This window comes from Pinus tabuliformis, chromosome 4_2, assembly GCF_031772625.1.
Source record: "Pinus tabuliformis cultivar Carrire ecotype Pingquan chromosome 4_2, CPIR1, whole genome shotgun sequence".
Taxonomy (NCBI): Eukaryota; Viridiplantae; Streptophyta; class Pinopsida; order Pinales; family Pinaceae; genus Pinus; species Pinus tabuliformis.
The window spans coordinates 236,483,056-236,510,902 of NC_142304.1; the positions used below are offsets into that span (position 1 = coordinate 236,483,056).

The following is a 27,847-nucleotide window of genomic DNA, read 5'->3' on the forward strand; positions in this document are numbered from 1 at the left end:
ATCAACTCACAGGGTCTACCCCCCTTAGCCGCGGGAGACAGGCTTAAACGGAGGGATCGGGGATCAGAGTGACAGCCCTCGGTCTGAGCGTTGTCGTGTCAATCCGCGCGACAACAGTACCCAAGCTCCCTCTAAACCAAGGAATTGTCCCAGCTCCCTCTTAACTAGGGACTTGTTTTCAGCAACTCACTTGTTCTTCGGTGGAGAGCATGGTACCTTCAACTGCTTGAAGAGCTCATCCTTTCGATGTCATGAATTTCATCTTTATCATTATGGAGCCTTCATCTTTTGGGACTTTTTCGTAGGGCATCGACCATCCAATAGTTTGCTTCATGAACTATGTCATTCATGTCATCCTTTTCTTCATCGGAAAGTAATCTTCTAATCCACATCGAGCTTTTCTTCATATAGCTACCTCTTCCAAGTCATGTTTCCTTTAGGGTCATTCATCCAACCACAGGAGTGCTAGTTATAGGTGACATCTACAACTCTCTTTCGGTAGCCCTGTATCAACCCATCCAGATGTTGTTCAAAAATAAAAAATGAACATCAAATCAAAGTTACCTTTTGTGATGGCCCTTCATCATGACATTTTCTTGTAGCAACATCAACATCTTGCATACATATTGACACATCTCCAAGATATTCAATGTCAAGGGTCTCCTTTCTTTCCAGACTTCATCAGAGTCTTCATACCTTTTCCATGGAGATGTCATGGTCAATTCTTCTAGTCATCGGATGTTGATTTCCTTTTCTACGTGACCATAGTTGCATCTTTCACAATCTCTTCTTTCTTTCTTCACATATTGCTCCCCAGGAACTTCCATCCATAGTTCCTTCATCTTTGTCAACCACCTCATATTCCATATGAGGACATATTATGTTGATTTCATCTTTTCAATATGTGAATCATGCCTTCATGCATCTTTTCAACGGAAGAGATCCCTTTCCTTTTATCATACTCATGAGGTAGAGTATTCACCCAAGCTATCTGCAACTATATGATGACATGACTTAATCTATTAAACATATGCATACATACCTCTTTTCTCCTTTTGGTCATCTAGACTTCCTTCAGCAGCTTCCTTTCCTTGATTGAGAGTACTTCAACCATCTTGACATGTTTCACTCCTTTGTTACCATATCATCATTCTTCCACACAATGAATCCCATACAAGGTGGAATTCTCAACGAGACACTTGCTTCTTCCAAGAGAGGTGAACCTTCTAATGAAGATTCCAACGGAGGATCTTGATTATCCTCATCCTGCAAATGCTCCTTCCCAGTGATGATGATGTATGATGAACTCTATGCTAGATGACTTTCTTCTACCCATAAGTACTACTTATGCTTTCAATGAGGTTTCCAAGAGCTACTTCCTTCTATATGATGACTGCTACAACCATGTAGACTTCTACTTCAGCTATCTTTCAAGCTTCTATAAGGATGTTTCGAGCTCTTGCTTTAATCATATGCTTCTAATATGATGCCATCTCCTAATATGATGCATCCTATCATGCTTTCTACTATGATAGCTATCTTTCATGAAAACTGAAAAAGAACACAGTGAAGGAGATTATTTTAGTCATAGTAGAGATCTTTCACTTCCTCCTTCTTTGATTTCTTCTTTTTAGCTTCTTCCACTTCTTCAATGACATGGGCTTCTTCCCTTCCTCTGTTGTTGTTGTCCATCTTGAGCTTAAGACAATTTCTCTTATAGTGCCCATATTCATGGCAGCCATAACATTGGATTTTCAACATATCCTTCTAATTCTTTTTCTAAGGACCAAACCTTCCAAATTTTCCTTTCCTCCTAGCCATTGTAGGAATTTACAGGGTAAGTTCCACAAAAAGAATACCAAAAGGACACCGCTCACAACCAGATCTCAAATCAATACACCAGTATTTTTGACGTGGTTAAAACCCTCAGAGTGCAAGGAGGGAAATAGTCCACGGCCTGTCCCAACGTGGGTACTACAGGCAATTTATTAATCAAAGAATGAAAATTTACATAAGCTTCTCTCATACACGGATTACCCGAACAATGACCCTCCATGCGCTTTAAATAGAACTCATGGACCAATCGGGTGTCAAGCCACGGATCAAGTGTCGGTAATACCGAGGTGAGAGTGAACCGTCGGATCACTACATATCGTGACCGTCGGATTGTAAGTTACAAAATGTACAACGGTAAAGAAACACACTTTACCTAACTCTATACTAGACCAAGTTGAACTTAACTATATCCTATGTGTCGGAATATCCTAACATCCCCCCTTAAGAACAACTTGGGATAGGATTGAAGGATTTACAAATATGACACAATAGGAGAAGGAAGGAGGCACTAGAGCCTATCCCCCCTTAGTGACAACTTCCTGAACTCCAAGCATATATCGAAGTTTAGTGAACTTCGCCTCTGTGAGAGCCTTTGTGAAGATGTCTGCAACCTGATCATCTGTTGGACAATATTGCACTTCAAGAACATGGTCATGAATGAGCTTTCTGATGAAGTGCATGTGTAGTTCAATGTGTTTGCTGCGCTGATGCTGGACTGGATCTTTGCATAGCTGAATGGCACTTTGATTATCACACCAAAGTGTGGTTGGATGCTGCTGCTCAAAGCCAAACTCTGATAGGATCTGACGAAGCCACGAGGCTTCCTTACTAGCTTCCACGGCACCACGATACTCTGCTTCTGCTGACGAAAGAGAAATGGCAGCCTGTTTCTTACAAGCCCATGTAATAGGTCCTGAACCAAGAGTGAAGACATAACCGGCAGTAGACTTCCGATCATCAGGGTCACCAGCCCAATCAGAATCAGTGAAACCAACTAACAGAGGAGCTGCTTTGGCACTGTAATGAATCCCAAACTGTACTGTACCTCGAACATAACGAAGTATTCTTTTAGCTGCTTTCCAATGACTTTCACGGGGGTTTTGCATAAAACGAGCAACAAGGCCAACAGCAAAGGAAAGATCAGGACGAGTATGGGTTAAATACAAGAGTTTTCCGACAAGTTGACGGTATAAGGTAGCATCAACTTCAGGAGAAGTACAAGAGACTGAAAGTTTGACTCCAGACTGAAAGGGAGAAGGGGCTGGCTTACAGTCTTCCATGTGAAAATGACGAAGAATATCACAAGCATACTTGGACTGGGAAAGGAAAATACCCTCTTGGGATTGCAAGACTTGAAGACCGAGAAAATAGTGTAAATGTCCTAAGTCTGTCATTTCAAATTTCTTTTTAAGGCTGGACTTCACATGGTTTATAAGGTTGGGATCACTACCAGTAAGAATAAGATCATCAACATAAAGAACAAGGATGATAAGAGAGTTGCCCACTTTCTTGGTGTAGACAGTATTGTCAGAATGACACCTAGAAAAGCCAGATTCTAAAAGAAAGTTATCCATTTTGGCATACCAAGCCCGAGGAGCTTGCTTGAGGCCATAAAGGGATTTCTTAAGTCGACAAACAAGGCTGGAGTCTGTTTGTATGAAGCCAATGGGTTGTTCCATATAGATTTCTTCCTGCAAGTCCCCATGCAAGAAGGCAGATTTAACATCCATCTGATGGACTTCCCATTTTAAAGAGGCAGCAAGGGAAAGAACAAGGCGGATAGAGTTCATTTTGGCAACAAGGGAGAAGGTTTCAGTGTAGTCAATGCCTTCAACCTGTGAAAAGCCCTTAGCAACGAGACGAGCTTTATGTTTATCAACTTTCCCATCTGGTCCATACTTGGTTCTGTAAACCCATTTACATCTAACAAGTTTGCGTCCCTTTGGTAGAGGAACAAGATCCCATGTATCATTTGTCATTAATGAATGATATTCTTCATTCATAGCTGCTTCCCAATGTGGATGGCCTGAAGCTTCTGCAAAAGTGTCAGGATCATAATTTACTGGAGCTTGAGCCAGTAAAGAAGAGGCTCTTTCAAACTGAGAACGTGTACGTCGTTGATTTGTAGGATCACCGGCAAGATCACCTGCTGCATCCCGAGTAGCACGGACCCATCTTGGAAGTTGAGGATCCTGAGAAGGTGGGGGAGGATTATCATCCTCGCTTTCATCATCTGAAGAAGAAAGGTTTTCAAAAGTAGAAGAGATAGGAAGAGGTGGCACATCCGCCGGACTAGGCTCGCAGGCCGATTTATTTTCATCAAATTTTACATCTCTTCTAATGATAACATTTTTGGACTTAAATGGAATAAGTCTATAACCTTTTACATCTTCAGAATATCCAACAAAAGTACATTTCTCACTCTTAGGTTCTAAAGCTTTATGCTTTTCATCTGGAATATGGGCCCATGCTTCACTTCCAAACACACGAAAGTGACTTACATCTGGTTTAATGGAACTCCAAGCTTCTTCTGGAGTGATATTCTCTAGAACCTTGGTAGGAGTGCGATTGATTATATAATTTGCACAATTAATTGCTTCAGCCCAAAAACTAAGACTGAGTCCTTTAGATTGCAGCATACAATTAGCCATTTCCTTTAAGGTGCGATTTTTCCTTTCAGCTACACCATTTTGTTGTGGAGTGTATGGAACAGTATGTTGCATTTGAATTCCATTTTCGGTGCAAAAGTTGATGAATGTGTTTTTAACATATTCTCCACCATTATCAGTTCTTAGCTTAAGAATTTGATGTCCAGATTGTTTTTCAACAAAGGCTTTGAAGGCCAAAAAAGTGTTAAATACTTCGCTCTTGAGTTTTAAGAAGTATACCCAAGTGCGTCTGGAGAAATCATCAATGAAAGTTAAAAAGTACTTGCAGCCAGAGAATGAAGCAACAGGAAGAGGACCACATAAATCACTGTGCACAAGCTGTAAAGGGGTTGAGGCGTGCCAAGAGGCACGTTTGTCAAAACTGTCCCGATGATGTTTTCCGAGTACACATCCGGAACAAACACCATCTCTGCAAGATACCATAGGAAGACCTGTCACCATATTTTCTTTACATAGATGCTGAAGGGAGCGATAGTTTAAGTGACCAAATCGCTCATGCCAAAGTTTGCTCACTTCATCATTATGAGCAACAAATACTGAGGGAAGATTGGATGACCCAAAGTTGTGAAACTTATACAACCTTTTGGAATCATCAGCAAGACCAGTAGCTAGAATCTGTTTAGGATCTTTTAGATCCTTGATTACAACATCATGAGGTGAAAATTCAACAATTTTACCTTCACCTGAGTGAGTTATCTGATAGACAGATAGAAGGTTGCAGGATAAGGTTGGAACACATAATACATCATTAAACTGACCATTGTCTAGATGAACAGTTCCAGTCCCTACAACATTAAGATATCTATCATCACCAATATATATATTTTTGGTGTTACAATCATTTAAAGAAGAAAACATGGCTTGGTTTTTGGCCATGTGACAAGAGGCTCCAGAATCAATGAGCCACTCATGAGAATGAGAAGAAGAAGAAGATACATTTAATGCATAACCAGACTGAGATGATTGACAATGAGATGCAGAAAGTGCCATTCCGGAAGTTGAAGTTGAAGTAGGCTCCACATGGATGTTATGTTTCTTCATTGCGGCTTCCAAGGCTTCCATCTTCTTAAAGCATTTAGATTCTAAGTGGCCATCTCGATTACAAAAGTTACAATGTCTATCAGTCTTCTTCCATTTGTTTTTATTGGTCTTATCATTTTGCTGAAATGATCTTTCATTTTGAGGCTGAGATGGTTTAGGACCATTCTTTTGAGGATATGACTTCTTAGGATTCTTTGAATTTGGTTGCTGCTGGGCGGCTAACGCTTTCGTGGAAGAGTTTCCAAGATTAAGAAGACCAAGGTGTAAGAGTTTTTCTTGTTCTCTTATTAAGGAATCACAAAAGGAGTCAAAGGAAGGGGCCTTGTAGTCTTGTCCTTGACAAATGAAAGCTTCCCTTGTAGAATGGAAAGTGGAAACAAATACAGAGTAGGCTGGTCCCAACTTAGTAAGGATGGAATAAATAAGGTTACCATCTTCTTTCTTAACTTTAACACCTTCCAAGAGATATCTAAGGGTCTTGAATTTGGACAAGAAATCTTCAATGGAAGAAAAATTATTAGGATCCAAAGTAAGCAGCTCATTTTCAAGTTGATGGGCTCTAATTTCATTTTTAATCCCAAAAACTTTAGCAAGTTTTTCTAATGCTTCATGAGGAGTCTCAAGTCCTGCAATGTGGAATCTAAGATCAGGAGAAATAGACATCCCTATCAAACCACGTGCTTGATCTTGTCTATTTTCCCATTTTGCCGCCTTGTCTTCATCTTTTGGTTTCTTCTCTTGGTTTGTGGCTATTCTGAAGAGACCTTTACTTCTAAGTAAATCTTCCATGTATTCTACCCATTGGAAGTAGTTAGTGTTGTCAAGAATGACTTGGCATGGACTTTCCATTTTAAAAAAAAACTGAAGCTGAAGATGCTGAAAGTAAGTGTTCCAACGGATAGATCTCGAAAAAATAGGCGGTTTTAAAAAAAACGGCTCTGAAAAAGGCTTCCGGATGAAGCAGTTATGGCTTTTTGAAAAAAAATTGTTGACGTTGCCGGCAAAGTGCGCGAATGTGCGGGAATGAAAAAATCCGCCCCCACAAAATGGAGACTTGAACCCAAGACCTCTACTCTCTTAAAATAGCTTTGAACCAATTGATCTATACAAAAAATTTGAGAGAGAGAGAGAGGGGGGGTCCTTGGTTTGCGTGCTTGCCTTGAGAAAGCTCTTTTTCCCTACAAAACACAAAACACAAAACCCAACACGAATATGCAAAGAAAAACGAACCTTGCGGCTCGAAGTTAGCTTTAGCCAAAAAACTAGAAAAAAAAAATTTAAAAAATCTCAAAGTTAGCTTTAGCCGAAAAACTAAATATTTTTCTCAATGTTTCTGATTTTCCGAGATCACACTAAGGTGCAGGGAAAAGAGCATACGCATGAGAAAAATCCTTCCTTTCTGTTTCTGATTTGCCCAGATCGCACAGAGTCGCAGGGCAAAGAGCATACGCAGAAATGAAAGGTATAGATCCGGTTAAAAAAAAAGGCTAAATAAACTGAGACCGAAATAAGCAGAGAGAAAATAACAGTAAACTGCAAAAGAAACACTGTATACCTCCCGATCTGAAAAATGACGTAGCTAGGGCTACCGGAAACCTTTTCGCGTGAAACGAAAGGGGTTCCTCACTGGAACAGATGCTCCGAACGCAACAGAGCAGTCCTCTCGGCCCGAAAGCAGTTAGAAACAGCAGATCTAGGAAACGACAGCCGCATGCAGTTCTACCGGCTTCAGATTTGGATCACCAACGGACGCGGCCCTCAAATAGCTCTGATACCATGTAGGAATTTACAGGGTAAGTTCCACAGAAAGAATACCAAAAGGACACCGCTCACAACCAGATCTCAAATCAATACACCAGTATTTTTGACGTGGTTAAAACCCTCAGAGTGCAAGGAGGGAAACAGTCCACGGCCTGTCCCAACGTGGGTACTACAGGGAATTTATTAATCAAAGAATGAAAATTTACATAAGCTTCTCTCATACACGGATTACCCGAACAATGACCCTCCATGCGCTTTAAATAGAACTCATGGACCAATCGGGTGTCAAGCCACGGATCAAGTGTCGGTAATACCGAGGTGAGAGTGAACCGTCGGATCACTACATATCGTGACCGTCGGATTGTAAGTTACAAAATGTACAACGGTAAAGAAACACACTTTACCTAACTCTAACCTAACTCTATACTAGACCAAGTTGAACTTAACTATATCCTATGTGTCGGAATATCCTAACAGCCATGGCAATAAATGCCTGAACTTGCTCGTTTGATCCTACATTGCTTTTTGTCTTCAACCTGGTTTCTTCAATCTTACACAATGACCAAAGTTCATTGAATGGGGTAGCTTCCTTCTTTGCATAGATGCTCGATGTAAAATTGCCCCATTCCTCTGATAATGCATTGAGCACTATGGTTGTCATTTCTTTATCGGACATTATTTCTCTTGACCCTTGTAGTTGGTCTCTTATTTCTGATACCCTCATAAAGTATGAGGATATTCCATCTTCCTTTGATATCTTCATCTTGTAGAGTTCTTGTCTTAATGATATCACTTCTCCAGCAATACTTACAAAGAACAATTCTACTAACTTCTCGTATATTTCTTTTGATGTCTCCAACTTTGATACATATGGTACGAAGGGATCTTTGTTATGCAACCATTTCACAAAATTGAAGAAAAGATAGATAAACAACTTCAAAGTCAGCCTCTTCGATGGGGCAACCTCCTTTACATTACACAAATGAACAATTCTTGGATGATTCAAATGACCAAAACCTCATTTCTATATATAGGAGACTAAGGGGTCACAATATAATCAAAGTCGACATAACAATAATAATATAAAGGCACAACAATAACAATAGTGGGTTTCTCTGGGGCACAATAATAACAATGTGGGGACAACATGGGCACAACAATAACAATAATGGGCTACAATGACAATAGTAATGGGGGAATCACTACTATTATAGGGACCTAACATGCCCCTCTCCTTCAAAAAAGGGTTGTCATCAACGTTTGAGTAGTTTTGGATGCTTCTGTATAAAATTCTCATCCTCCCATGTGGAATCTTCAGCGGGTAAGTTTTTCCACTTTATGAGATACTCTGAAATTGATCAATTTCGTCGCTGCCGAGTTCTTGTTTATGTGACTGCTTCAGATTCAAATATGATTTTTCCTTCCTCGTCAAGTTCTGGCAATATTGTTTGAACTGGGAGCTTGTCACCTATAACCTTCTTTAAGCATGAAACATGGAAAACTGGGTGCACTCGAGAAGATGCAAGAAGCTCCAATTTGTATGCCATAGTACCAATCTTTTGCAACACCTTATATGGGCCATAATACTTTAGTGATAATTTATTACCCTCCTTAGCTTGCTTGAGGAACATTTGTTTGTATGGTTGTAGCCATAGAAATACCCAGTCACCTACATCAAAACTTCTTTTGCTGCGATGTTGATTTTCTTGTTGTTTCATTCTATTATACGCCAAAGTGAGGTTATCCTTTAAGAGTTGGAAAACCTGTTGTTGATGCTCGATGTGATCTTCCACTGCTTGAACATTAGAATTTTCTCTTAAAGATGTTGTGATGGACGGTGGATGATATCCATAAAGTGCCATAAATGGGGTCATTTTTGTTGCAGTATGGAAGGAAGTGTTATACCACCATTCAGCCATAGGAAACCACTTGACCCATTGTGTTTGTTTATCAGATGCAAAGCAACGAAGATATCCTTCCAAACATTTGTTCACTATCTCAGTTTGCCCATCAGATTGAGGATGATAAGATGAACTATGAGCTAACTGAGTACCCAGACAAGAAAATAATTCAGTCCAAAAATTTCCAGTGAAAATGGGATCTTTGTTGCTTACAATAATCTTTGGGTTTCCATGTAGCTTTTAAATTGTTTCCATAAATGCAGTAGCAACTGTATAGGCTTTAAATGGAAAGAGATAATTCACAAAAGTGCGCATACTTGGTAAGTCTGTCAACTACCACCATGATGACACTCTTTCCTTTGGACTTGGGTAAACCTGTGATAAAATCCATTGAAACCTCCTCCCAACGTTGACTTGGAATGGATAAAGGTTGTAACAGACTCGGGGTCTTAATTGTCTCAACTTTATTTTGTTGACAAACCAAACATTTTGCCACAAACCTTTGAATATCATATTTAAGGCCATCCCAAAAAAAATCCTTCTTAACCCTATGGTAAGTTTTTAAAAATCTTGAGTGCCCTCCTAAGGGAGAGGTGTGCAATTCCAGAAGAATCTTTTGTTTGAGTTGGGAATTATTACAGAGGTATAAGCGATCTTTGTACCATAACGAATCATATTTCCAGCTAAATGTATTAGATGTACTAGGATCTTGCTGCAACTTTTGAATGAGTGCCCACACTTCTTCGTCATTCTTCCATTCATCCCTTGCTTCGTTTATCCAATCTGGTTGGATGATAGAGATGACACAAAGCAATGCTTTCACATCCTCATCCTTTCTTGAGAGTGCATCTACAACAACATTTTGCTTCCCTTTTTTGTAGATGATTTCAAAGTCATAACCCAAAATCTTTGTGACCCATTTTTGCTGTTCTTCTGAAGATAATCTTTGTGACCCATTTTTGCTTCTCTTCTGAAGATAATCTTTGTTCTAAAAAGTATTTAAGACTATCATGATCCGTTTTTACCTTGAAGTGTCTTCCCATTAGGTAAGGTCGCCATTTCGTAACTGCATGAAGTATTGACAGCATTTCCTTCTCATAAATAGCTTTGTGTAAATACTTTCCTTTGATTAGACGACTTTCAAAAGCAATGGGTCTTCCTTCTTGCATTAAAACAGCGCCAATCTCATTTCCTGAGGCATCACATTCCACAATAAAGTTTTTTGTGAAGTCTTACGTAGCTAAGACCGGTGCTTGGCACATTGCCTCTTTAAAATATTCGAAGGCCTCTGTTGCTTTTGGAGTCCAAGAAAATGCATCATTCTTCAGTAATGTTATTAGAGGTGCTGTTATTTTCCAATAGTCCTTAACAAACTTGCGATAATACCCTGTCAACCCAAGAAATCCTTGCAAATTCTTTATGGATGTGGGGATTTTCCATTCCTTAATGGCTTTAATTTTGCTAGGGTCTACCTTAACACCTTCATGAGATACAATATGACCCAGATATTCCACCTCTTGTACTCCAAAGAAACATTTGGAGGTTTTTGCATATAATTGTTTCTCCTCCAATAGTTTGAGCACCCTGTCAACATGTTGAACATGATCTTTCCAAGACTCGCTGTAGATTGGTATATTATCAAAAAATATGAACACAAATTTTCTAAGAAAGGGTTTGAAAATGGAATTCATCAAACCTTGAAATGTAGAAGGTGCATTGGTAAGGCCAAAAGGCATGACCAAAGATTCATAATGACCCACATGAGTTCTAAATGTTGTTTTTAGAATGTCTTCAATCTTCATTCTGATTTGATGATATCCTAAATGAAAATCCAACTTGGTGAAGTAAATTGATCCATGTAATTCATCCAATAATTCATCAACGACAGGAAAGGGAAAGTTATCTTTAATAGTGAGCTTGTTGAGCTCCCTATAATCTGGACACATGCGCCATGATCCATCCTTCTTGTGCACCAATACTACTGGAGCAGAGAAAGAACTTTGACTAGGTTGAATTATACCAGCCTCTAACATTTTTGCAACCATACGTTCAATTTCACTCTTTTGGGCATAGGGATATCTGTAAGGCCTGATGTTTGGAGGAACACTTCCTGGAATCAAATGAATAGCATGATCATGATCACGAATAGGTGGGAGGCCTTTGGGAGTCTCAAACACCTTGGAATGATCATCCAAGACTTTTTGGAGATCTGGAGAAATAGATGATTTCAATGTGGGAACTTCTAGTGAACATAATTGTGCAATTATGCCCCGTTGTTCTTTCTTTAGAAGCTTTGTCATGCCGTTAGAGCTGATTATCTTTCTCAGTTTCCCTGTGATACCCCTTAATTCAACTTCCTTTCCTTCCCAACAAAATTTCATGAAAGGTTCTTGAAAATTAAAAGCTATCATACCCAAAGATTGTAGCCATTGGACTCCTAGTACAACATCAACACCACCCATTGGAATAGAAAGCATAGGACTATTCAATACATATTCTCCCATGGATAGCTTGATATTATGGCACTTCCCAGAGCAATTTATCGTTTCTCCGTTTGCAACCATCACTTGACACTCCGGTGTTGGATATAGGAAGCAATTCAAATCCTTGGCTATCTTACAATGAATAAAATTATAGGTACTACCCAAATCAATCAACACTATTACCTTTTTCTTCTTGATATGTCCTTCCATCTTGAAAGTTTGAGGAGTAGTAATTCCTGCCAATGCATTACAAGATATGGTTGGATTCATTTCTTCTTTCTCTAAGGTTGATTCTTGATTTATATCCTCTTCTTTTGACGTTTCTTGTTCCTTTTCTTCCTCCTCTTCACAATCTATGTAAAATAATTTCTTCTCAGCACACTTATGACCTTTAGTGTATTTGCTATCACAACTGTAACAAAGCCCCTTTGCTCTTTTTTCTTCCAATTGTTGTGGTGTAAACCTTGTCGGTTGTGAAAAGCTGGGGTAGCAACACTTCCATCTTTATAATTGTGAGTGGTAGGCTTCCTTGTTGCCATAATTTTGCTTTCAATTTTTCTTGCCAACCTGAATGCCTTCTCCAATGAATCAGGTTCCCAAAGGTGAATCTCATGTTGGATGTTATCCTTTAAAGTCCCTATGAAAACATCAATCCTATGCTCCTCTAGAATATCATTTACCCTTATATTAAATTTTTTGGAAGTCCTCAATGTGCTCCACCATTGAACCCTTTTGTTTGAGATTTATCAATTGACTAAAGAAGGTGTTTTTCTTTGTATCCTCATAATGTGTTATCATTTCGTCCGTAAAAATTGACCCAAGTGACAATTTGTTTACAAGAGCAAAGCCATCGATACCATATAAATTGATTGGGTTCTAAATATAAAGTTGCAATGCGTACCTTTTGTGTGTTTTGCACAAGATCGAAATATTGTTCCATCTGTAGTATCCATGTTACGGGATCCTTGCCATCAAACTTCCTCATATTGATCTTTGAAACGTGGTGGGTCTTTATTCCAACATTAGAGTCTCTCAAATCATGATTAACATTTCTTTTGTTCTCATCATGAGTTTTCTCTACTACCTTTTCGCCATTAGGAAGCCTTTCTTGTAGCAACTTTGTCAAACCTTCCTTCAAACCTTCCACATATTTCTTCAAATATTCAATGTTGTCATTCTTCGAATCATGATTAACATTTCTTTGGTTCTTATTATGTGTTTGCTCTACTACCTTTTCGCCATTAGGAAGCCTTTCTTGTAGCAACTTTGTCAAACCTTCCTTCCACCCTTCCATGTCTTTCTTCCAATCTTCAATGTTGTCTTTCATACCATTGATGCCATTCTTCAAACCATCCATCTTAGCTTCTGTTACTTTTTGTGAGAGAGAAATTTGTTGCACTTGGTCTCATAATTTTGATATATCATGTTGCATTTCTTCCTCTTCTTCATGTGTCACAGTAGAGCTTTCAGGTTGCTTACTAGGCGTTGCCATTTTCTTTCTTCGGGGCATCAACTAATGATAATTTTCTTCACTATTCCCTTTCAATCACTTCAAACTAGTTTTTCAAACAAAACTTATGCAAATTTTTAAAAAGACTACACACCTTTTATTTATTTGTAGGAACTCGATATTGAGTTTGATGTATCTCTGACATTTCAGATCTCCCAGGTCTGAAATTGCGAACTGTGGTAGCCCTTTGAGTCCTCTTTCCAACTCCACTAGTCTAATCGAAATTGGATTCTCCAAGAATAAGTTATGCCGAATCTCCCAAGATGATCTCATTATACACTTTTTCAGTAGAGCGAAATTGTACGAAGTGCCACGTGACATTGTTTCAAACCTTCGAACTTGAAAACAATGCACAGACAACTACAGTCTGTCCTCTTTCTGTACCTTCTTACGAAATTTCAATCGGATACTCAGGGAGAAAGTTATGACGATTTTCCCACGGTCACCTGTTTGGGATGTAATTTGAGATCCTGAAAAACCCTAACTTCCTTGGATCATATCTCCGAAAATATAGTGAGGGAAAGTCTGAAATTCAGACCTGAGAGTTACCAATATTTCGGATCAAATGGGTTTTTTTTAGCTTTTGAAACGTCGTATAAAAAAATTTATAGCGAAAATGCCACGATGACCTGTTTGGAGCAGCGTAACCCTAAAATCCAAAGCTCTAATACCAAATGTTATGCAACCATCTCACAAAATAGAAGAAAAGATATATCAACGACTTCAAAATCAGCCTCTTCGAGGGGGCAACCTCCTTTACATTACACAAATGAACAATTCTTGGATGATTCAAATGACCAAAACCTCCTTTCTACATATAGGAGTCTAAGGGGTCACAATATAATCAAAGCTGACATAACAATAATAATATAAGGGCACAACAATAACAATAGTGGTTTCTATGCGGCACAATAATAACAATGTGGGGACAACAGGGGCACAACAATAACAATAAGGGGCTACAATGACAATAGTAATGGGGGAATCACTAGTATTATAAGGACCTAACAATCTTTGATGGATTCTATAAGGATCCTTTAAGCCCTTACTTCCCCTTTCATGTACTTCGCTAGAGCTTGAGCTTCTTCCTTTGAAGATCTAATGATTGAACCCTTAACATGATCAATGACTTTGTTTTCTATGAGAATCAAATATGTCCTCTTCTTCCATGCAAGAAAGTTTGATGACCCAACCAATTTGTTGCTTTCCTTGCAAAATGAAGTCATTTTGATAGATTCAGATGTGGACATAATGACACTTACTCGTGAAGATAATCCTTGATGACAATATCTTCAACCTCATGCCTCTGATGTTAATAATAGAAGAAGTCTTCTTGACGAAGATGTCTTCCTTCGAAAGTGATCCTTCAAAGAGAGGGAGATCACCATGATTCCTTGATGATGACAACGCCCTTCTCCTTGATGAGCTTCCCTTTCTCAAAGTCAACTTCAGTCAAATTTTCCTTCCAGTAGTTGAAGCTTCTTCTTTGACCTCTTTTTTGACCCCTGCAATTTTCGGTCACTGCAAAAACCCTAGTTTTTGCATGTGTGGGAGAAAGACAAAGATTTTACCCTTCTCTCTTCTTTGGTTGGATAAAGGCTTCTTCTTTTGCAACTCGGCTTGCAAGATGGCTTGTATTTCACTTTTTTTCGGCCTACTTAGGTGATTGTAATAATTCAGCTTCTACTACAACAAATGAGCCCTAACTTCCTCGCATGTGTGAACAAGAATAGCCCAAAACATACCCAAAATTACTTCAATCCTTTTATCTCTTTGACGATTAATGCTATTGATGCTCTTCTAGTGCTTTGGCGCTTGAGTGTCCTTCTTCAAGCTACCTTTCCTTGTCTTGTCACCTTAGCTTAGGGATGAATTTCTAAAAACAAAAAGTCTAAAATAGAATTTCTAAAAATAGAAACTCTAAAATTAGAAAATCTCAAGACAGTAAATCACTTTGCATCAATTGGTAATCAAGTATTGTTGATGGAAAATCCCTTCTAATCATCAATCAATCCTAATAGTTCAATTTTGACTTAATCATCAATATTATCATTAATATTATTATTATTATTCTTATGATACTATTATATTATTATTAAAAATAAATTCAAATCACTCAATCATGGCTCTCAATAATGTTCTCTTACACTCTCATTATTGGCATGGCATGTTCCTCTTACACTCTCATCAATGCTCTTACACTCTTTTACACCCATTAAAGCACGTTATAAAAGATTCTCTTACACTCAATAAAATCATGTCATAAAATATTCCTCTTACGCACTCTTTAATGCATATGTTACACTCTCTCTTAAAAGCATAAGTTACAAAGGCATGCGTACCTCCTTAATGGCATGAGTTACATTTCCTAAATGGGCATGAGTTACACTCCTCTTGGCATGCGAGTTACAACTCCTTTATGGCATGTATTCGTTGTGTTGGAATTTCTAAGTCTGACACGTTAGAAACCCTTCATGCACTTTCAGATTTATTCCTACCTACTTGTTATGTTACTTGACAAGTTATTTACAATGTAAATACTGAAAATAAACACTAGTGCATGCTCAACATACTACAAATCAACAACTGAAGGAAACAGAAACAATCACACCATATGACACCATTATTTTTGGACCAATGTCCCCGGAAAAACCCAATGTGGGAAAACTGGTGTAGCTATCTGAGGGTTTTCTTATTAAGCAATATCAGAGTACAATCTAGGTATCGAAATTGACCTACCCAACAGAGAATTTCCTTGGCAGTAATACCTCTCAGTTTGAGACAAATCTCCTGGCTAAAACCCCGGATAAACCTTCTAGCAGCTCCTCAGCACAAATCTGCCCCAGAAACCCCAGCATCAGCCTTCTCTTGACTGCCTCAGCCCCACTCTGCCCAGTGCTAGCCCTGCGTCACCCCGGATGGGTTTGCGTCAGCCTTGGGAAGCCCTGCGTCAACCCTATGGCCCTCTACGTCAGCAACGCTGGCCTCTCTGAGGCTTTGCGCAGCTCCCAGCTGCCTCTGCGTGGCCCTGCATGAGCCCTAGTTGGCTCTGCGTCACTCTCCCTGACTACTGCGCTGCTCTTCTGGCACTATCTCTGCCTCTTTGTCTCTATGAACTCAATGCCCCTCGGTTGCAACTCCCGATCACTAATTCTATCTCTCTTAGCAAACCCCACTCTAGAGAATAGAATGACTGATCACTCTGGTGTATTCTCCAAGTGACCCTCAAGCCTCCTCTTCTACTTTTCTCATTGACATATCAACGGCCGAGATTAAATCCCTAATCAACAGCTAAGATTAGATCTGGCTTGATCCATGTCTTTTGGACCATTCTAACACAGTTTCATATTAATACACATTAATATTTTATTTTCCCTAAGTTAGACTTAAGGACTCCATTAAAAATATTAATTATTTTAATATCTCCTGAACTGTTTAGAATCTACCCAAACCCTTTCTGAGTATTGGAGATCTCATGTGCCCCAACCTCTCCACCAAACTTCGTGGCTAGAGCAGATCCGATGCTACCCCAAATCAACACTCCCTCTTAGCGAGGATTGTGCTCTAGCAATACTCCTTACTGAGTATTACTCTGATCATCCGGCATCGGTCCCTGTGTTGATGCTAGGCCTGCTGCCCACCATCCTCTGCACTGTTGTATCATGTACTGCCTCCCATGGTTCCACCACTGCCACTGTTGCATCTGTACAACAGCTCCCTCTGCATTCGTGCTATTGTTGGTCCTTTCTCCCAGCATTGCATCCGCACTACACCTCCTCTCATCATGTTGCATCGTGTTGCCCACTGCTGCACTGCAACTCAATTACTGAGAAGTAAGTAACTGATCTCCCAATCTGACCTCTGTGTTGGGCTAGAGACGCCCACTGATGTTGAAGTTCCCTCTGCCACTAACAAGTGCTCCCTCTCTGACCTCTGCGCTACTGCAACAACTCCCTGCATCTTGCACGGTTGCACACCACTTTGTACCATCCTGCACTGGTGCAACACTCTTGTGCCTCTCGCACTGCTGCAGCCTGCTAGCCTCGCATTGCCCTAGGACTCCTGCACTGTAGCTCTCTCTGCCACTCCATCCGCATCCATCTCTACCCGACTCAGTCAGTCATGCTACTCCTCTTCGGGCTCCCGTAGAAAGGTATAATCCAAGAGGCTGGGTACCTCGAGGATCCTGCCCCTCATCGCCTGTAGTCCACCTGACTACAGCTCGATGTCTCCCCACTTCCGCTCAAGTGGTGCGTGTGCACTCATGGCACAGTCATCGTCTGTCAAAAACTTCCTTCTCTGCCCTCGCTGGCGCTGCCTTAATCTCAAAAGACTCTCCCTTACTCTTCTTCCTTGGACATTGGGTTGCATAATGACCCAGCACCCCACAGTGGAAGCACTTGATCTTGGAGAGATCCTTCTTCTTCTGCTTTTCCTGCTTTCCCTCAGATGCTAGGGCAACATTTTCCTCCTCCTGCTTGACTTTAATCCCCTTGCTGCTACTACCCGTCTTCGACTGCTGTCTAATCTCTTCTTAGCGAAGAGCAGCCCACATCTCATCCCAAGGTGGGAGTGTTCCTCTGCCCAGTATACTCTGGACAAATACCTCCCAGTCTTCTAAGACTGCATTCAGGGTTGTCCTCACCATCAGCTTCTAATCCGGCGTGGCTTCTATAGCAATCAACTGATCTCGGATCTCATTCAGTCCTCCGAAGAAGGTGTCAATCGGCTCTCCCTTCTTCATCTAATACAACCTCAAGTGATTCTCAAGTAGCATTCTTCTCTGCACAGATGTATGTAGGTACAATTTCTTGAGGGCCTCCCACATCTCATATGTTATTTCCCTCTCAGCAATGTGTCGTACTACATGGTCCTTGACCCCATCAAGGATGATGCTCTTGACCCTCGCCATTTCCTCCTCGTACTTGTCGTTATCATTGGGGTCGACTGGGATAGCTATAAACTTCAAGGCGAAGTTCTTGACACGATTTCTGTCAAGTACGGATAATATTTTGGCTTTCCAGACTGCGAAGTTCGATGCTCCGTCCAGTCTATCCTGGTCTCTTACTCCGTGTAGTGCCACGATGCTCTTCTACTTCCCTCCTAGAAGTTCTCTGTTCCACTCCTCCGAGTCTCTACTTCCCGTCTGGAAGTTCTCTTCTGGACTCCCTCTGAGTCCTGATTTCCCTCTTGGAAATCCTTCTGCCGTTGTCGAGATGCCCCCCACTCTGATCGTCTTGTGCAACCGCACCACTGATCCGGGTCCCTCGGCTAGAAACTCTCGGTAGCAACTCCCTCCTCTTGGCCTTGTTCTGTCAGGTATTGTTCTGACTACAGTGCCCCACCAGCTCCACTCTGCAATATTCCCACAGCCTTCCAAACCCCAGCAACATAAAGGTGAGAGCTCCTAGGCTCTGCGCAATCCCAGCACCAGTAACCCGATGTCCTCAGCCAACTGCGTTGGCCCTCCCAGCTTCTGCGTGGCTCTACGTGAGGCTCCCTTTGCCTTCCTTAGCCTCTATGCTGCCTCTTCCCGGCTCACCCTTGATGACGTAGGCACTGCGTCACCCTTCCCTTGTTGTTGCTCTGCTAAAAACAGCTTCTGTCACTTCGGGACAGTTGTTTTCTGTTGCTATTGCTCCGCTCGGCCGATGTCCTCAGGCCTCCTGTGATCTGCAATCACGCTTTGATACCATGTTGGAATTTCTAAGTCTGACACGTTAGAAACCCTTCATGCACTTTCTGATTTATTCCTACCTACTTGTTATGTTACTTAACAAGTTATTTACAATGTAAATATTGAAAATAAACACTCGTGCATGCTCAACATATTACAGATCAACAACTGAAGGAAACAGAAACAATCACACCATATGACACCATTATTTTTGGACCAATGTCCCCGGAAAAACCCAATGTGGGAAAATTGATGCAGCTATCTGAGGGTTTTCTTATTAAGCAATATCAGAGTACAATCTAGGCGCCAAAATTGGCCTACCCAATAGAGAATTTCCTTGGAAATAATACCTTTCAATTTGAGACAAATCTCCTAGTTGAAACCCCGGATAAACATTCTGGCAGCTCCTCAACACAAATCTGCCCTAGAAACCCCAGCATCAGCCTTCTCTTGACTACATCAGCCCCTCTTTGCCCAGCGCTAGCTCTGCGTCACCCCGGATGGGTCTGCGTCAACCTTAGGAGGCCCTGCATCAACCCTCTGACCCTCTATGTCAGCAACACTGGCCTCTCTAAGGCTTTGTGCAGCTCCCGGCTGCCTCTGCATGGCCCTGCGTGAGCCCTGGCTGGCTCTGCGTCACTCTCCCCGGCTACTACGCTACTCTCCCAACACTATCTCTGCCTCTCTGTCTCTCTGTACTCAATGCCCCTCAGCTGCAACTCCCGATCACTAATTCTATCTCTCTTAGCAAACCCCGCTCTAGAGAATAGAATGATTGATCACTCTGGTGTATTCTCCAAGTGACCCTCAAGCCTCCTCTTATACTTTTCTCGTTGACATATCAACGGCTGAGATTAAGTCCCTAATCAACGGCTAAGATTAGATCTGGCTTGCTCCATGTATGTTGGACCATTTTAACACAGTTTCATATTAATACACATTAATATTTTATTTTCCCTAAGTTTAGACTTAGGGACTCCATTAAAAATATTAATTATTTTAATATCTCCTGAACTGTTTAGAATCTGCCCAAACCCTTTCTGGGTATTGGAGATCTCATGTGCCCCAACCTCTCCACCAAATTTCGTGGCTAGAGCACATCCGATGCTACCCCAAATCAACACGTTGCTCCTCCTATATATATTTGTCTCATTCTTTCTCCCCTCACTACTTGTGCATTGTGAAAAAAGAATTTGAACTTGAGAAAAATTGGAGAGAGTTGAAGAAGATTGTGAGAAAGAGACTTGGATAGTAAGAGCAGAACTTGGTGATCCAATGTTGATTCAGTGCTTCAATGTTTCGGTGTTGATTTTGTTGAAGGGAAGGTTGATTCAATGTGTGCATCTGTTGCTGCTACTAGTGATATTCATGCTACAACGTGTTTAGATTTGGGTGAACTTACTCATTATCTTGATCTTTCAATGTACTTTGTATCTCTGTTGAACAATTGATTTCTAATAGAAGAAGAATCTGGTTGGGTTTTCCCCTTGTGGGTTTTTCCCTAGTCATTGGACCCAAGTCCTTTGTGTCTCATTGTATTTTTGGTTGTCTTCTATTGTGCATTTGATTTATGTTCTATCTACAATTCCTTATCTAATATTGCAACATAAAGAAGTTTTGTAATAAGTGACTGTTACAGCATAGAACATCCAATTTTCAACAATTGCAATCATCATTGGTGGAGCTTCCTCTAGGTACCATCCATGTAATGCAAGGAAGTGCCTTAGGGGGTTTCCTTGGGTAAAAAATTTATATAAATTAACCAAATCGAGGAGTTAGCTGAATCAGTTCCCACCAATGTTGTGGGGCATTTGGCTAGTTCTGTGCCAACATGACCTAGTTCAAATCAGCTTGACTTAGGTGCACTAGTCTACACTATAAGGTTCGGGATGCCATCCACGGATGGGGGGATGTTGTAAGTTTTGGCCCTTGGGATGCCATCCACAGATGTGAGGAAGAATCCCTTGGGTTTCTTGTGACATTTTTTATTTTCTTGCTAATTTTTTAATGCTTGGGTTTTTTTTACTTTTTTATATTATGGATTTTTATTTTTTTCCAATTTTGATTTATAAGAACAGACATTACACATCTCATCCATACTAGACTGTAGAAGGAACTCGCTTCTCTCTGCATAAATTGCAATCATGATAAAAATATCAATCCTATACTGAAAACTTCATTTACAAGATACTATATATCCAATAATGTATGTACACTTGCCTTTCCTAGAGCCCAATTGTGGCCCCATTACAGAATACAAAAACACATTACGAAACACTAAGAAAAGATACCCTAGCCTGTAATTCATTAGCTACATAACATGTCATTGGCAGAGTCCCAAAGCCCATTTCTTAAATCCAGATCAGTCTAAATAGTTATCCCATCAACAAGATCTTCTAGTAATTTACTGTGTTAACTACCCATCAGTTATTTGAGACACGTGAACCCTTGATAGTACCAAATATGCATTGAACAAGTAAATAGCTGCCATCCATCCTAATTGGCATGAATCAGTCTGCTTACAAGCAAGTGAATTCAAATTCATATTCTGTAAACAATTAATCTCTCCCACTGCACATTGTTCTACACAATCTGCACCTACTACTAAACTTTTTAGTTCTGTTGAACTACAACTTTACTTTTCCACAGAACATTGCATATTTAGCCACAAGATTCCTTTCTAATTTACAATTGGCTTTTCATGTTGTAATGTCCAGACTCATTACCTGTCTTTTGTTATTTGAAGACGTGACTGTATTTATTTCTTTATTTTTTAACATGTCATGCACCAGCATCTTAGACTATTATTCAATTCAGCCAATTAGTCATAATATAGATACTCATAATAAGATCATACCTGCCAGTAAGTAGAAGCCATAAGGGTGTTGTTCATAGCCAAACATTTCTCTAAGTTCCTCACCATAAAATTTGTAGACAAGCATGCCCAGGAGTGCAACAACCTAGGCAAAACAAGGTGTTATTGAATTAATTTGGAGAGGAGGAAAGCACCTGACACTTTAATGAAATAACAGCCTGAGAATAAATCTGACCACTTTACATATAAAATTAAAATAAAGCGTTTGTGTTACATACAATTCTATTTTTTAATAAATCAACAAAATCTCAAGTATGTCATTGAAGAGCACATTCAAATGGATTGGAAATATAAGTTAACCGTTAATATTCAAAGCATAGTCACAAAGGTTCCCTTAACATTCACTCTTTCTGTCATGAGCATTACAAGGTGCAATGATTATTATATATGTTTGATGAATTAAAAATATATAGAGAAATTTTATAGATTAGCAAAAAGGGTATATAATAAAGTCACTGTAGTTGCTAAATTTACTGCTATCTTTCCAGAACCAGCACAACTGGTTGACCTCCCTCGCTCTCTCATGCCAGTTGCTGGATTTACTTTTCTCAAATGCATTTGAGAACCTACAAAAAACCTCCCTCTCTTTCTCAGATATGCACACATATTCTTGTTAAATTTGGCAGTCAGGGAGAAATTCCCTAATCCATCGGATCGAATAAACAAACATCAATTTGGATCAAAAGAAATTAGTATTATTATTTGGGCAAATAATTATAAGAGGATTGAAAATAAATATTTAAGTGTTAAATGGCAATGTTCAAATTTGAAATTCCCTCCATGTCAAGGCCGACTTCCTCATCAACGCAATTATAAATAGATGTCTCTCCTCCTTTGCTCATATCATCGAAACTTCATACTGTTCTGAAGTCTTCGCATTGACTGAAAGTCTTTGCATTGGTTTCTCGCATTGGCATCCCTGTTCAGGATTATACGCTTGTCTCTGTTCTGGAAATTCTACTCGTCTTTGCTTCAAGCCTATTCGTTTATGACTACAAGACTCTCGCTTCAGGGCTCTCGCTTTGTTGATCTCGACATATGATCTCGCTCTTGGAACAATCTTATTGTAATGATCTCGCTATGGCTATAACCGTAACAGATTTTTCTCTCATGACTAGGCTCTCGGACTATACTTACAAGACTACTCTCTCACATCGTCACCAGGACTCTCACATAACTAAGGCTACGGGATTTATATTATATGGTCTAATCTCTCTCTACAGGTATGGCATCACTACTTTGGCATGATCCCTTGGACTCGCATCTTTATATGGGCTCTCTAATGATAATGATCTCACTCTCTGTAATTGTATGGCATCTGCGATGCGTATGGTGGCCCAAGTCTGAATGGAAATCTCACTGTACTGTCATATGGCATCAATGTATCGATCGACTCACATCTCTCACATCTGTAATATCATATGATCTTGCTCGGCATCCTTTGATCTCGCTCTGTCTATGGTCTCACTCTTGATTAATGGCACAGGGTAGTGTATTCGATTATGTATGGCTTCAGATCGCCATGTATGGTTTCATTCCTCTGCATTACTTGTGTGGTTTCATATTAGTATGGCAGCATCGTATTGTTATTGGTGGCATCGATCCACAGTTCGTATGGGATGTATGAAATGCAATATGTATGATCTCAATATACAGTTTTGTATGGCTCCAATTTATGATTTGATTGGCAACATAGTATATATGGCACCGAAACTTGTTTTGTCTCCAGTGACCCTGAAGTGAAATCCTAATAAGAACAGCAATCTTGATTCAGATATACATGCAGAGACCCCGTTGGATTAAGCAGTGATCCTTGGCAGGAACCTTGAAGAAATCTTGGCAGCATATCTTTAATTATAACAGTTTGACAGGCCTATCTTTGACCATGATGTACATGGTTGAGCTCTCATGCATACAGCTAACTTAGTCTTGTCAGAGTCAAATATAAGTGATATGGCATTGGAAGTCAGTTCACAAACAGAGTTGTGAACTGACCTGGTCTGGCCCTAAGAGGCCTGACGTAGTGTTGTAACCTTGTTATGGATATACTTTGTATCTTATGTTTCTTTTATTTCCGCTGCATTTTTGTTGATATTGATCTTTCTACATAATGGCATATGAAGTAATAATGTTAAAATGTTGAGGGGTGAATTAAATAAATGATGTAATGCAATTATTAAAGCAAAGAATAATATAGCCCTAAGAGAAAAATAACAATTCTCACATGTAACAAGCTTGAAAAAAGATACAATAAAACCACCATAGATCAACTACGAGAGTGAATAAAACAACAACACTATTAAATATAATAATGTCACTAATATTATGTATCCTAGAATGGTTATGGAGCCACTCTGCCAACCACGTTTGAAGGGACAAACCTTTCAAAAGGTGAATGAAAAATGAAATACCATGATGAGATGCCTTGTTAGGGGTGAATAAGTCCATTTGTATTTTAGAGAAACTTAATGAATGTAGCTTTAAAAGAAAAAACAACTTTTCCTTGAAATAACTTAATTCCTCAACAAAGTGCATGTCTAGTTAGGGTCTTAAGGAGAGTATTTTAGGGATTAATTAAACATTATCATTGATATCAAGGCTTGAATACGGGTTTTGGGCCTAATTAAACCTAGTTATCCCTGATATAAAAATGAAAAAATAAAAATAAAAACTTGTATTACTGGATAGCAGAAGGGATGCAATTACAATTGTCATCGCTTCAAAATGAATATACAAACACTTAATTATATCAATACAGCCTTTCCCATACTACCCGTGCAAGTAGGGAAAGTGCATGACATCTATCTCCTACATCTTGATTTTCATATTCTATTCTTAAGGCAAGCAAACAAGTTGAACATTGAATAGCTTGAGAATTCAAAATCAAGAACTTATTTGTTTTAGTTTAAACCTTTATTTGGTTAAACCTTTGAATGTCCTCACATCTCTCTTCTACCTCTGAAAAGATTCTCATAGAAAAAAGCCAAGATGGGGATCTAATTGATTATCGGGACAGAATAAAAGACAATTTATTTACATTTTCAAAGTCTTTTTCCTCTTGCACTTGTGGCACTTGTCATTCTTGCTCCCAAGTAGTTCATGAATAAAATTATCCCTGTTAAAATTGGAGGTATGAGGAATACTTTTCACCTCGGCCTTTGGACAAAATTATTTGTTTTAAGCTTTATGACATGGATAAGGGTAAATCACCAAGCCTAGATGAGTTGTGAGTTGCCTTGTGAGTTTTGATTGTCCGTTTGGCATTGTTACCCACCAAAAGTGGGTGACATCATAGGAAAATTTTTCTCCTAGATTTGTCTTCAGCCGGTAGGCAGCAGCCCCAGACAGCGACCAATGTAGCCAATATATTGTGCCACTTGGTCTCTGCTCCCTGAGCCAGTCGTATGTCCACTCGCCCATCTGTTGAGAGTGTATGTTTGAAGATGGACCATCCAATCGTAAAGGTATGTTTTTCATTGTGCAATCAGGTGCTTATGCTTGTTTTTTCCTTGGGCACATTGGTCATGGATTATTGGGTGGCTTGGAAGAAGGAAGGGTTTTGACTGTGGTCTTCTTCCCTCACCTTAAATGGGGGATTAATCCTCAATCCTAGTCCGTGAGATCTCCCCTATTGGCTTATAGCTTTAGGAAGGGCACTACTTGGGAAAACTCGATTTTCTTAGCTGTTTCACATTTTTCACTCCTTCGCACATTACAAGCCCTATTTCATCATTTTCCCTCTCTGGGTCCGCAAGACTCTAGGACACCCCCTCCGCTTGTCCACATGTTTCATTCGGGCCTAGAAATGTTGCCCCAGAGGTTGATGCAGCTAAAAAAAAGGTTAAAAGCATATCATGGCCACAAGCAAGAAACAAAAGAAAAGAATATTATAAAATGCAAAATATGGCTGAGACATTATATTAGCGCATGGACAAAAGCCAAACATGAGCTCTACCCCTTCATTATGGCCATCACCCTGGTTCCTAGGGCCCCATGAGTGCCCCCACATCATTAAGGAACCCATGCACATCCCAACCCCTGGTGGGTGATGAATTGCCCCACCTTAAGGGGGTAATAACTACTTATATCATACACAGCATGCTCCCATCTCCTAGAGCCCCAAGCAGTAATAAAAAAGAAAAATCAAAAAAGGCAAAAGGCAAATGAAGAAGGGTGGAAAAACAAAGGTTGGGGTAACTCATTTACTATGATTGCTCCCCCCTACATCTATACACCCAAGTATGTGGACGTCCCTCATCATGACCACCCTTGAACCCATGGCATTTGGCCTTGAGACCCCTATGTCCCTGTCCATCTCATCATTATTCACATGACCCCTATCACTTGAAGGATGTACCTTGGACTTGTCTTTCCCCTTCGAGGTTGGGAACACCTAATAGGGTTGTTTATTAGCCACTCCTACCTAGGGAGGTAACACTATTACATGCTCAAACCCCCAAATTTGGAAGGGATGCCCATTATGAAGTCTCATTTGTGCCCTTGATTAAGAAACATGGTTCACTTAGATGCAATAATGAATTATTGTACCTGATGGTGAGAAAGCGCATTGGATCTTATATATAATTGGCAGGTGGTTTCATCATGGGCTAGGCAACTTAACTAGGGCCCAAGCCCACCAAACGATCATATTAACATTTGTAGGGGATGCATTGAGAGCCATGGGACTCTGTCATGTGTATTAGCATCATTTCATGCCATGGGCACATCTCAACACCTTCAGCAGTTTGTTCATTGCCCCACATCATTTGCGAGATGATGCACTTGGACTAGCGTGACCCAACTAACTTAGCATGATCAAGGCAGCTGATCCAAGGCCCAGAGGAGGTTTGTCTCACCCTTGAAACATGGGAGGGCAAGCACCATCATCAGAGCCATCACTTGGAGCATTGTGTAGGATATTCTTTCATTTGGAGACCCATGAGACTAGCAGATGTGCCTCAAACCCAATTTGGGGCCCCACATGGTGACTTACATGGAAAATTAGCGGCCATCCCCTAATTCATCATTATTGAAGCCCTCTCTCTCATCATGGCAATTAAAGAACCAAAAGATCCAACAACCCTTCTTCATCATGACATCATCACTTTGGCTCACTTATGGATGGCTTTTTCATAACTTATGATAGCTACTTGGTCAGCTTTTGACCAAGGCTTGTTCTTAGCACATTATTTTATAATTTTGGGGGCTCGCTAGGCTAAATCGAATTAGGAGAGACTCATATAAATAGAGACGAGTCTCATTTGTGAGAACTCATCATCATCACTTGGATCTTTCTCTTGTAAACAAATTCACTTTTCTCTTAGTATGCTATTGGAGATTCTTTGATGCATTTCGATATTTGGAGCTAGAATTTCGATATATTTAGAGCTACTTCATGGTTTATGGTTGGATATATCTTATTGTTATCTTGTAACTGTTTTTTGTTGAAAAATTATCTTGAAATAATGTCTAATGTATGGAATTGTTGCAACCAGCTAATGCTCGTTAGCCCTAATTTGTTGAATATCATTGTAAAAATGTTATTTGGTTGGTAATTGCATATGTTACCCATTGCATGAAAATAGATGAATGTTCATAGTGGATGAAATCTTTCTTTTTCTTCCATGAAATCCATAAAGGCTTGAGTGGGTGAATATTAAAGGTTGGTAGCTAGGGCATCAATCTTTAGCCTCCTTAAGGATGGTTTTGGCCAATTTTGAATCATCTTAGACTCCACAGCCCAAGGGAATAAGCACTGATCCAAGAAATTTGGTGATTAAACTCCTATTTCTCCATATTTTCACCTCCTAAATTTCGATCTCCTAAAGGTAGGGCGGAAATCTAGGGCTTGTAGCGAAATTTTAGGGAGGTGATTTTTTGGGACTTTGAGAGTCCAAACATCAAGCTCAAGGTCTAGGCTACCTATACTCCAAGTTTGATGGACATCCGCCCGAGTTTCATCAATAAAATCTCTTGCCCTAAGTGTTAACCCAAGAGGGAAATCCTAGGTCTTTCTCTCTCACCTTGGGACCTTGTTTGAGGGTTGTATGAGCATGATATTTGGTGGAATAAATATCAAGAAACCCTTTCTCCT

General features: G+C 39.9%; 1 protein-coding gene across 3 annotated transcripts in view; it reads right to left on the reverse strand.

The window, feature by feature from the left end:
• LOC149168928 (RING/FYVE/PHD zinc finger superfamily protein) overlaps nt 1-27,847 on the reverse strand; it is a 194,789-nt gene that overhangs the window by 99,845 nt on the left and 67,097 nt on the right. For all 3 annotated transcript variants that reach the window (XM_089428482.1, XM_089428480.1, XM_089428481.1), the window contains one exon: nt 21,736-21,838. In XM_089428482.1, the coding sequence (XP_089284608.1) occupies nt 21,736-21,838 (103 nt within the window). The remainder of the gene's footprint in view (nt 1-21,735; nt 21,839-27,847) is intronic.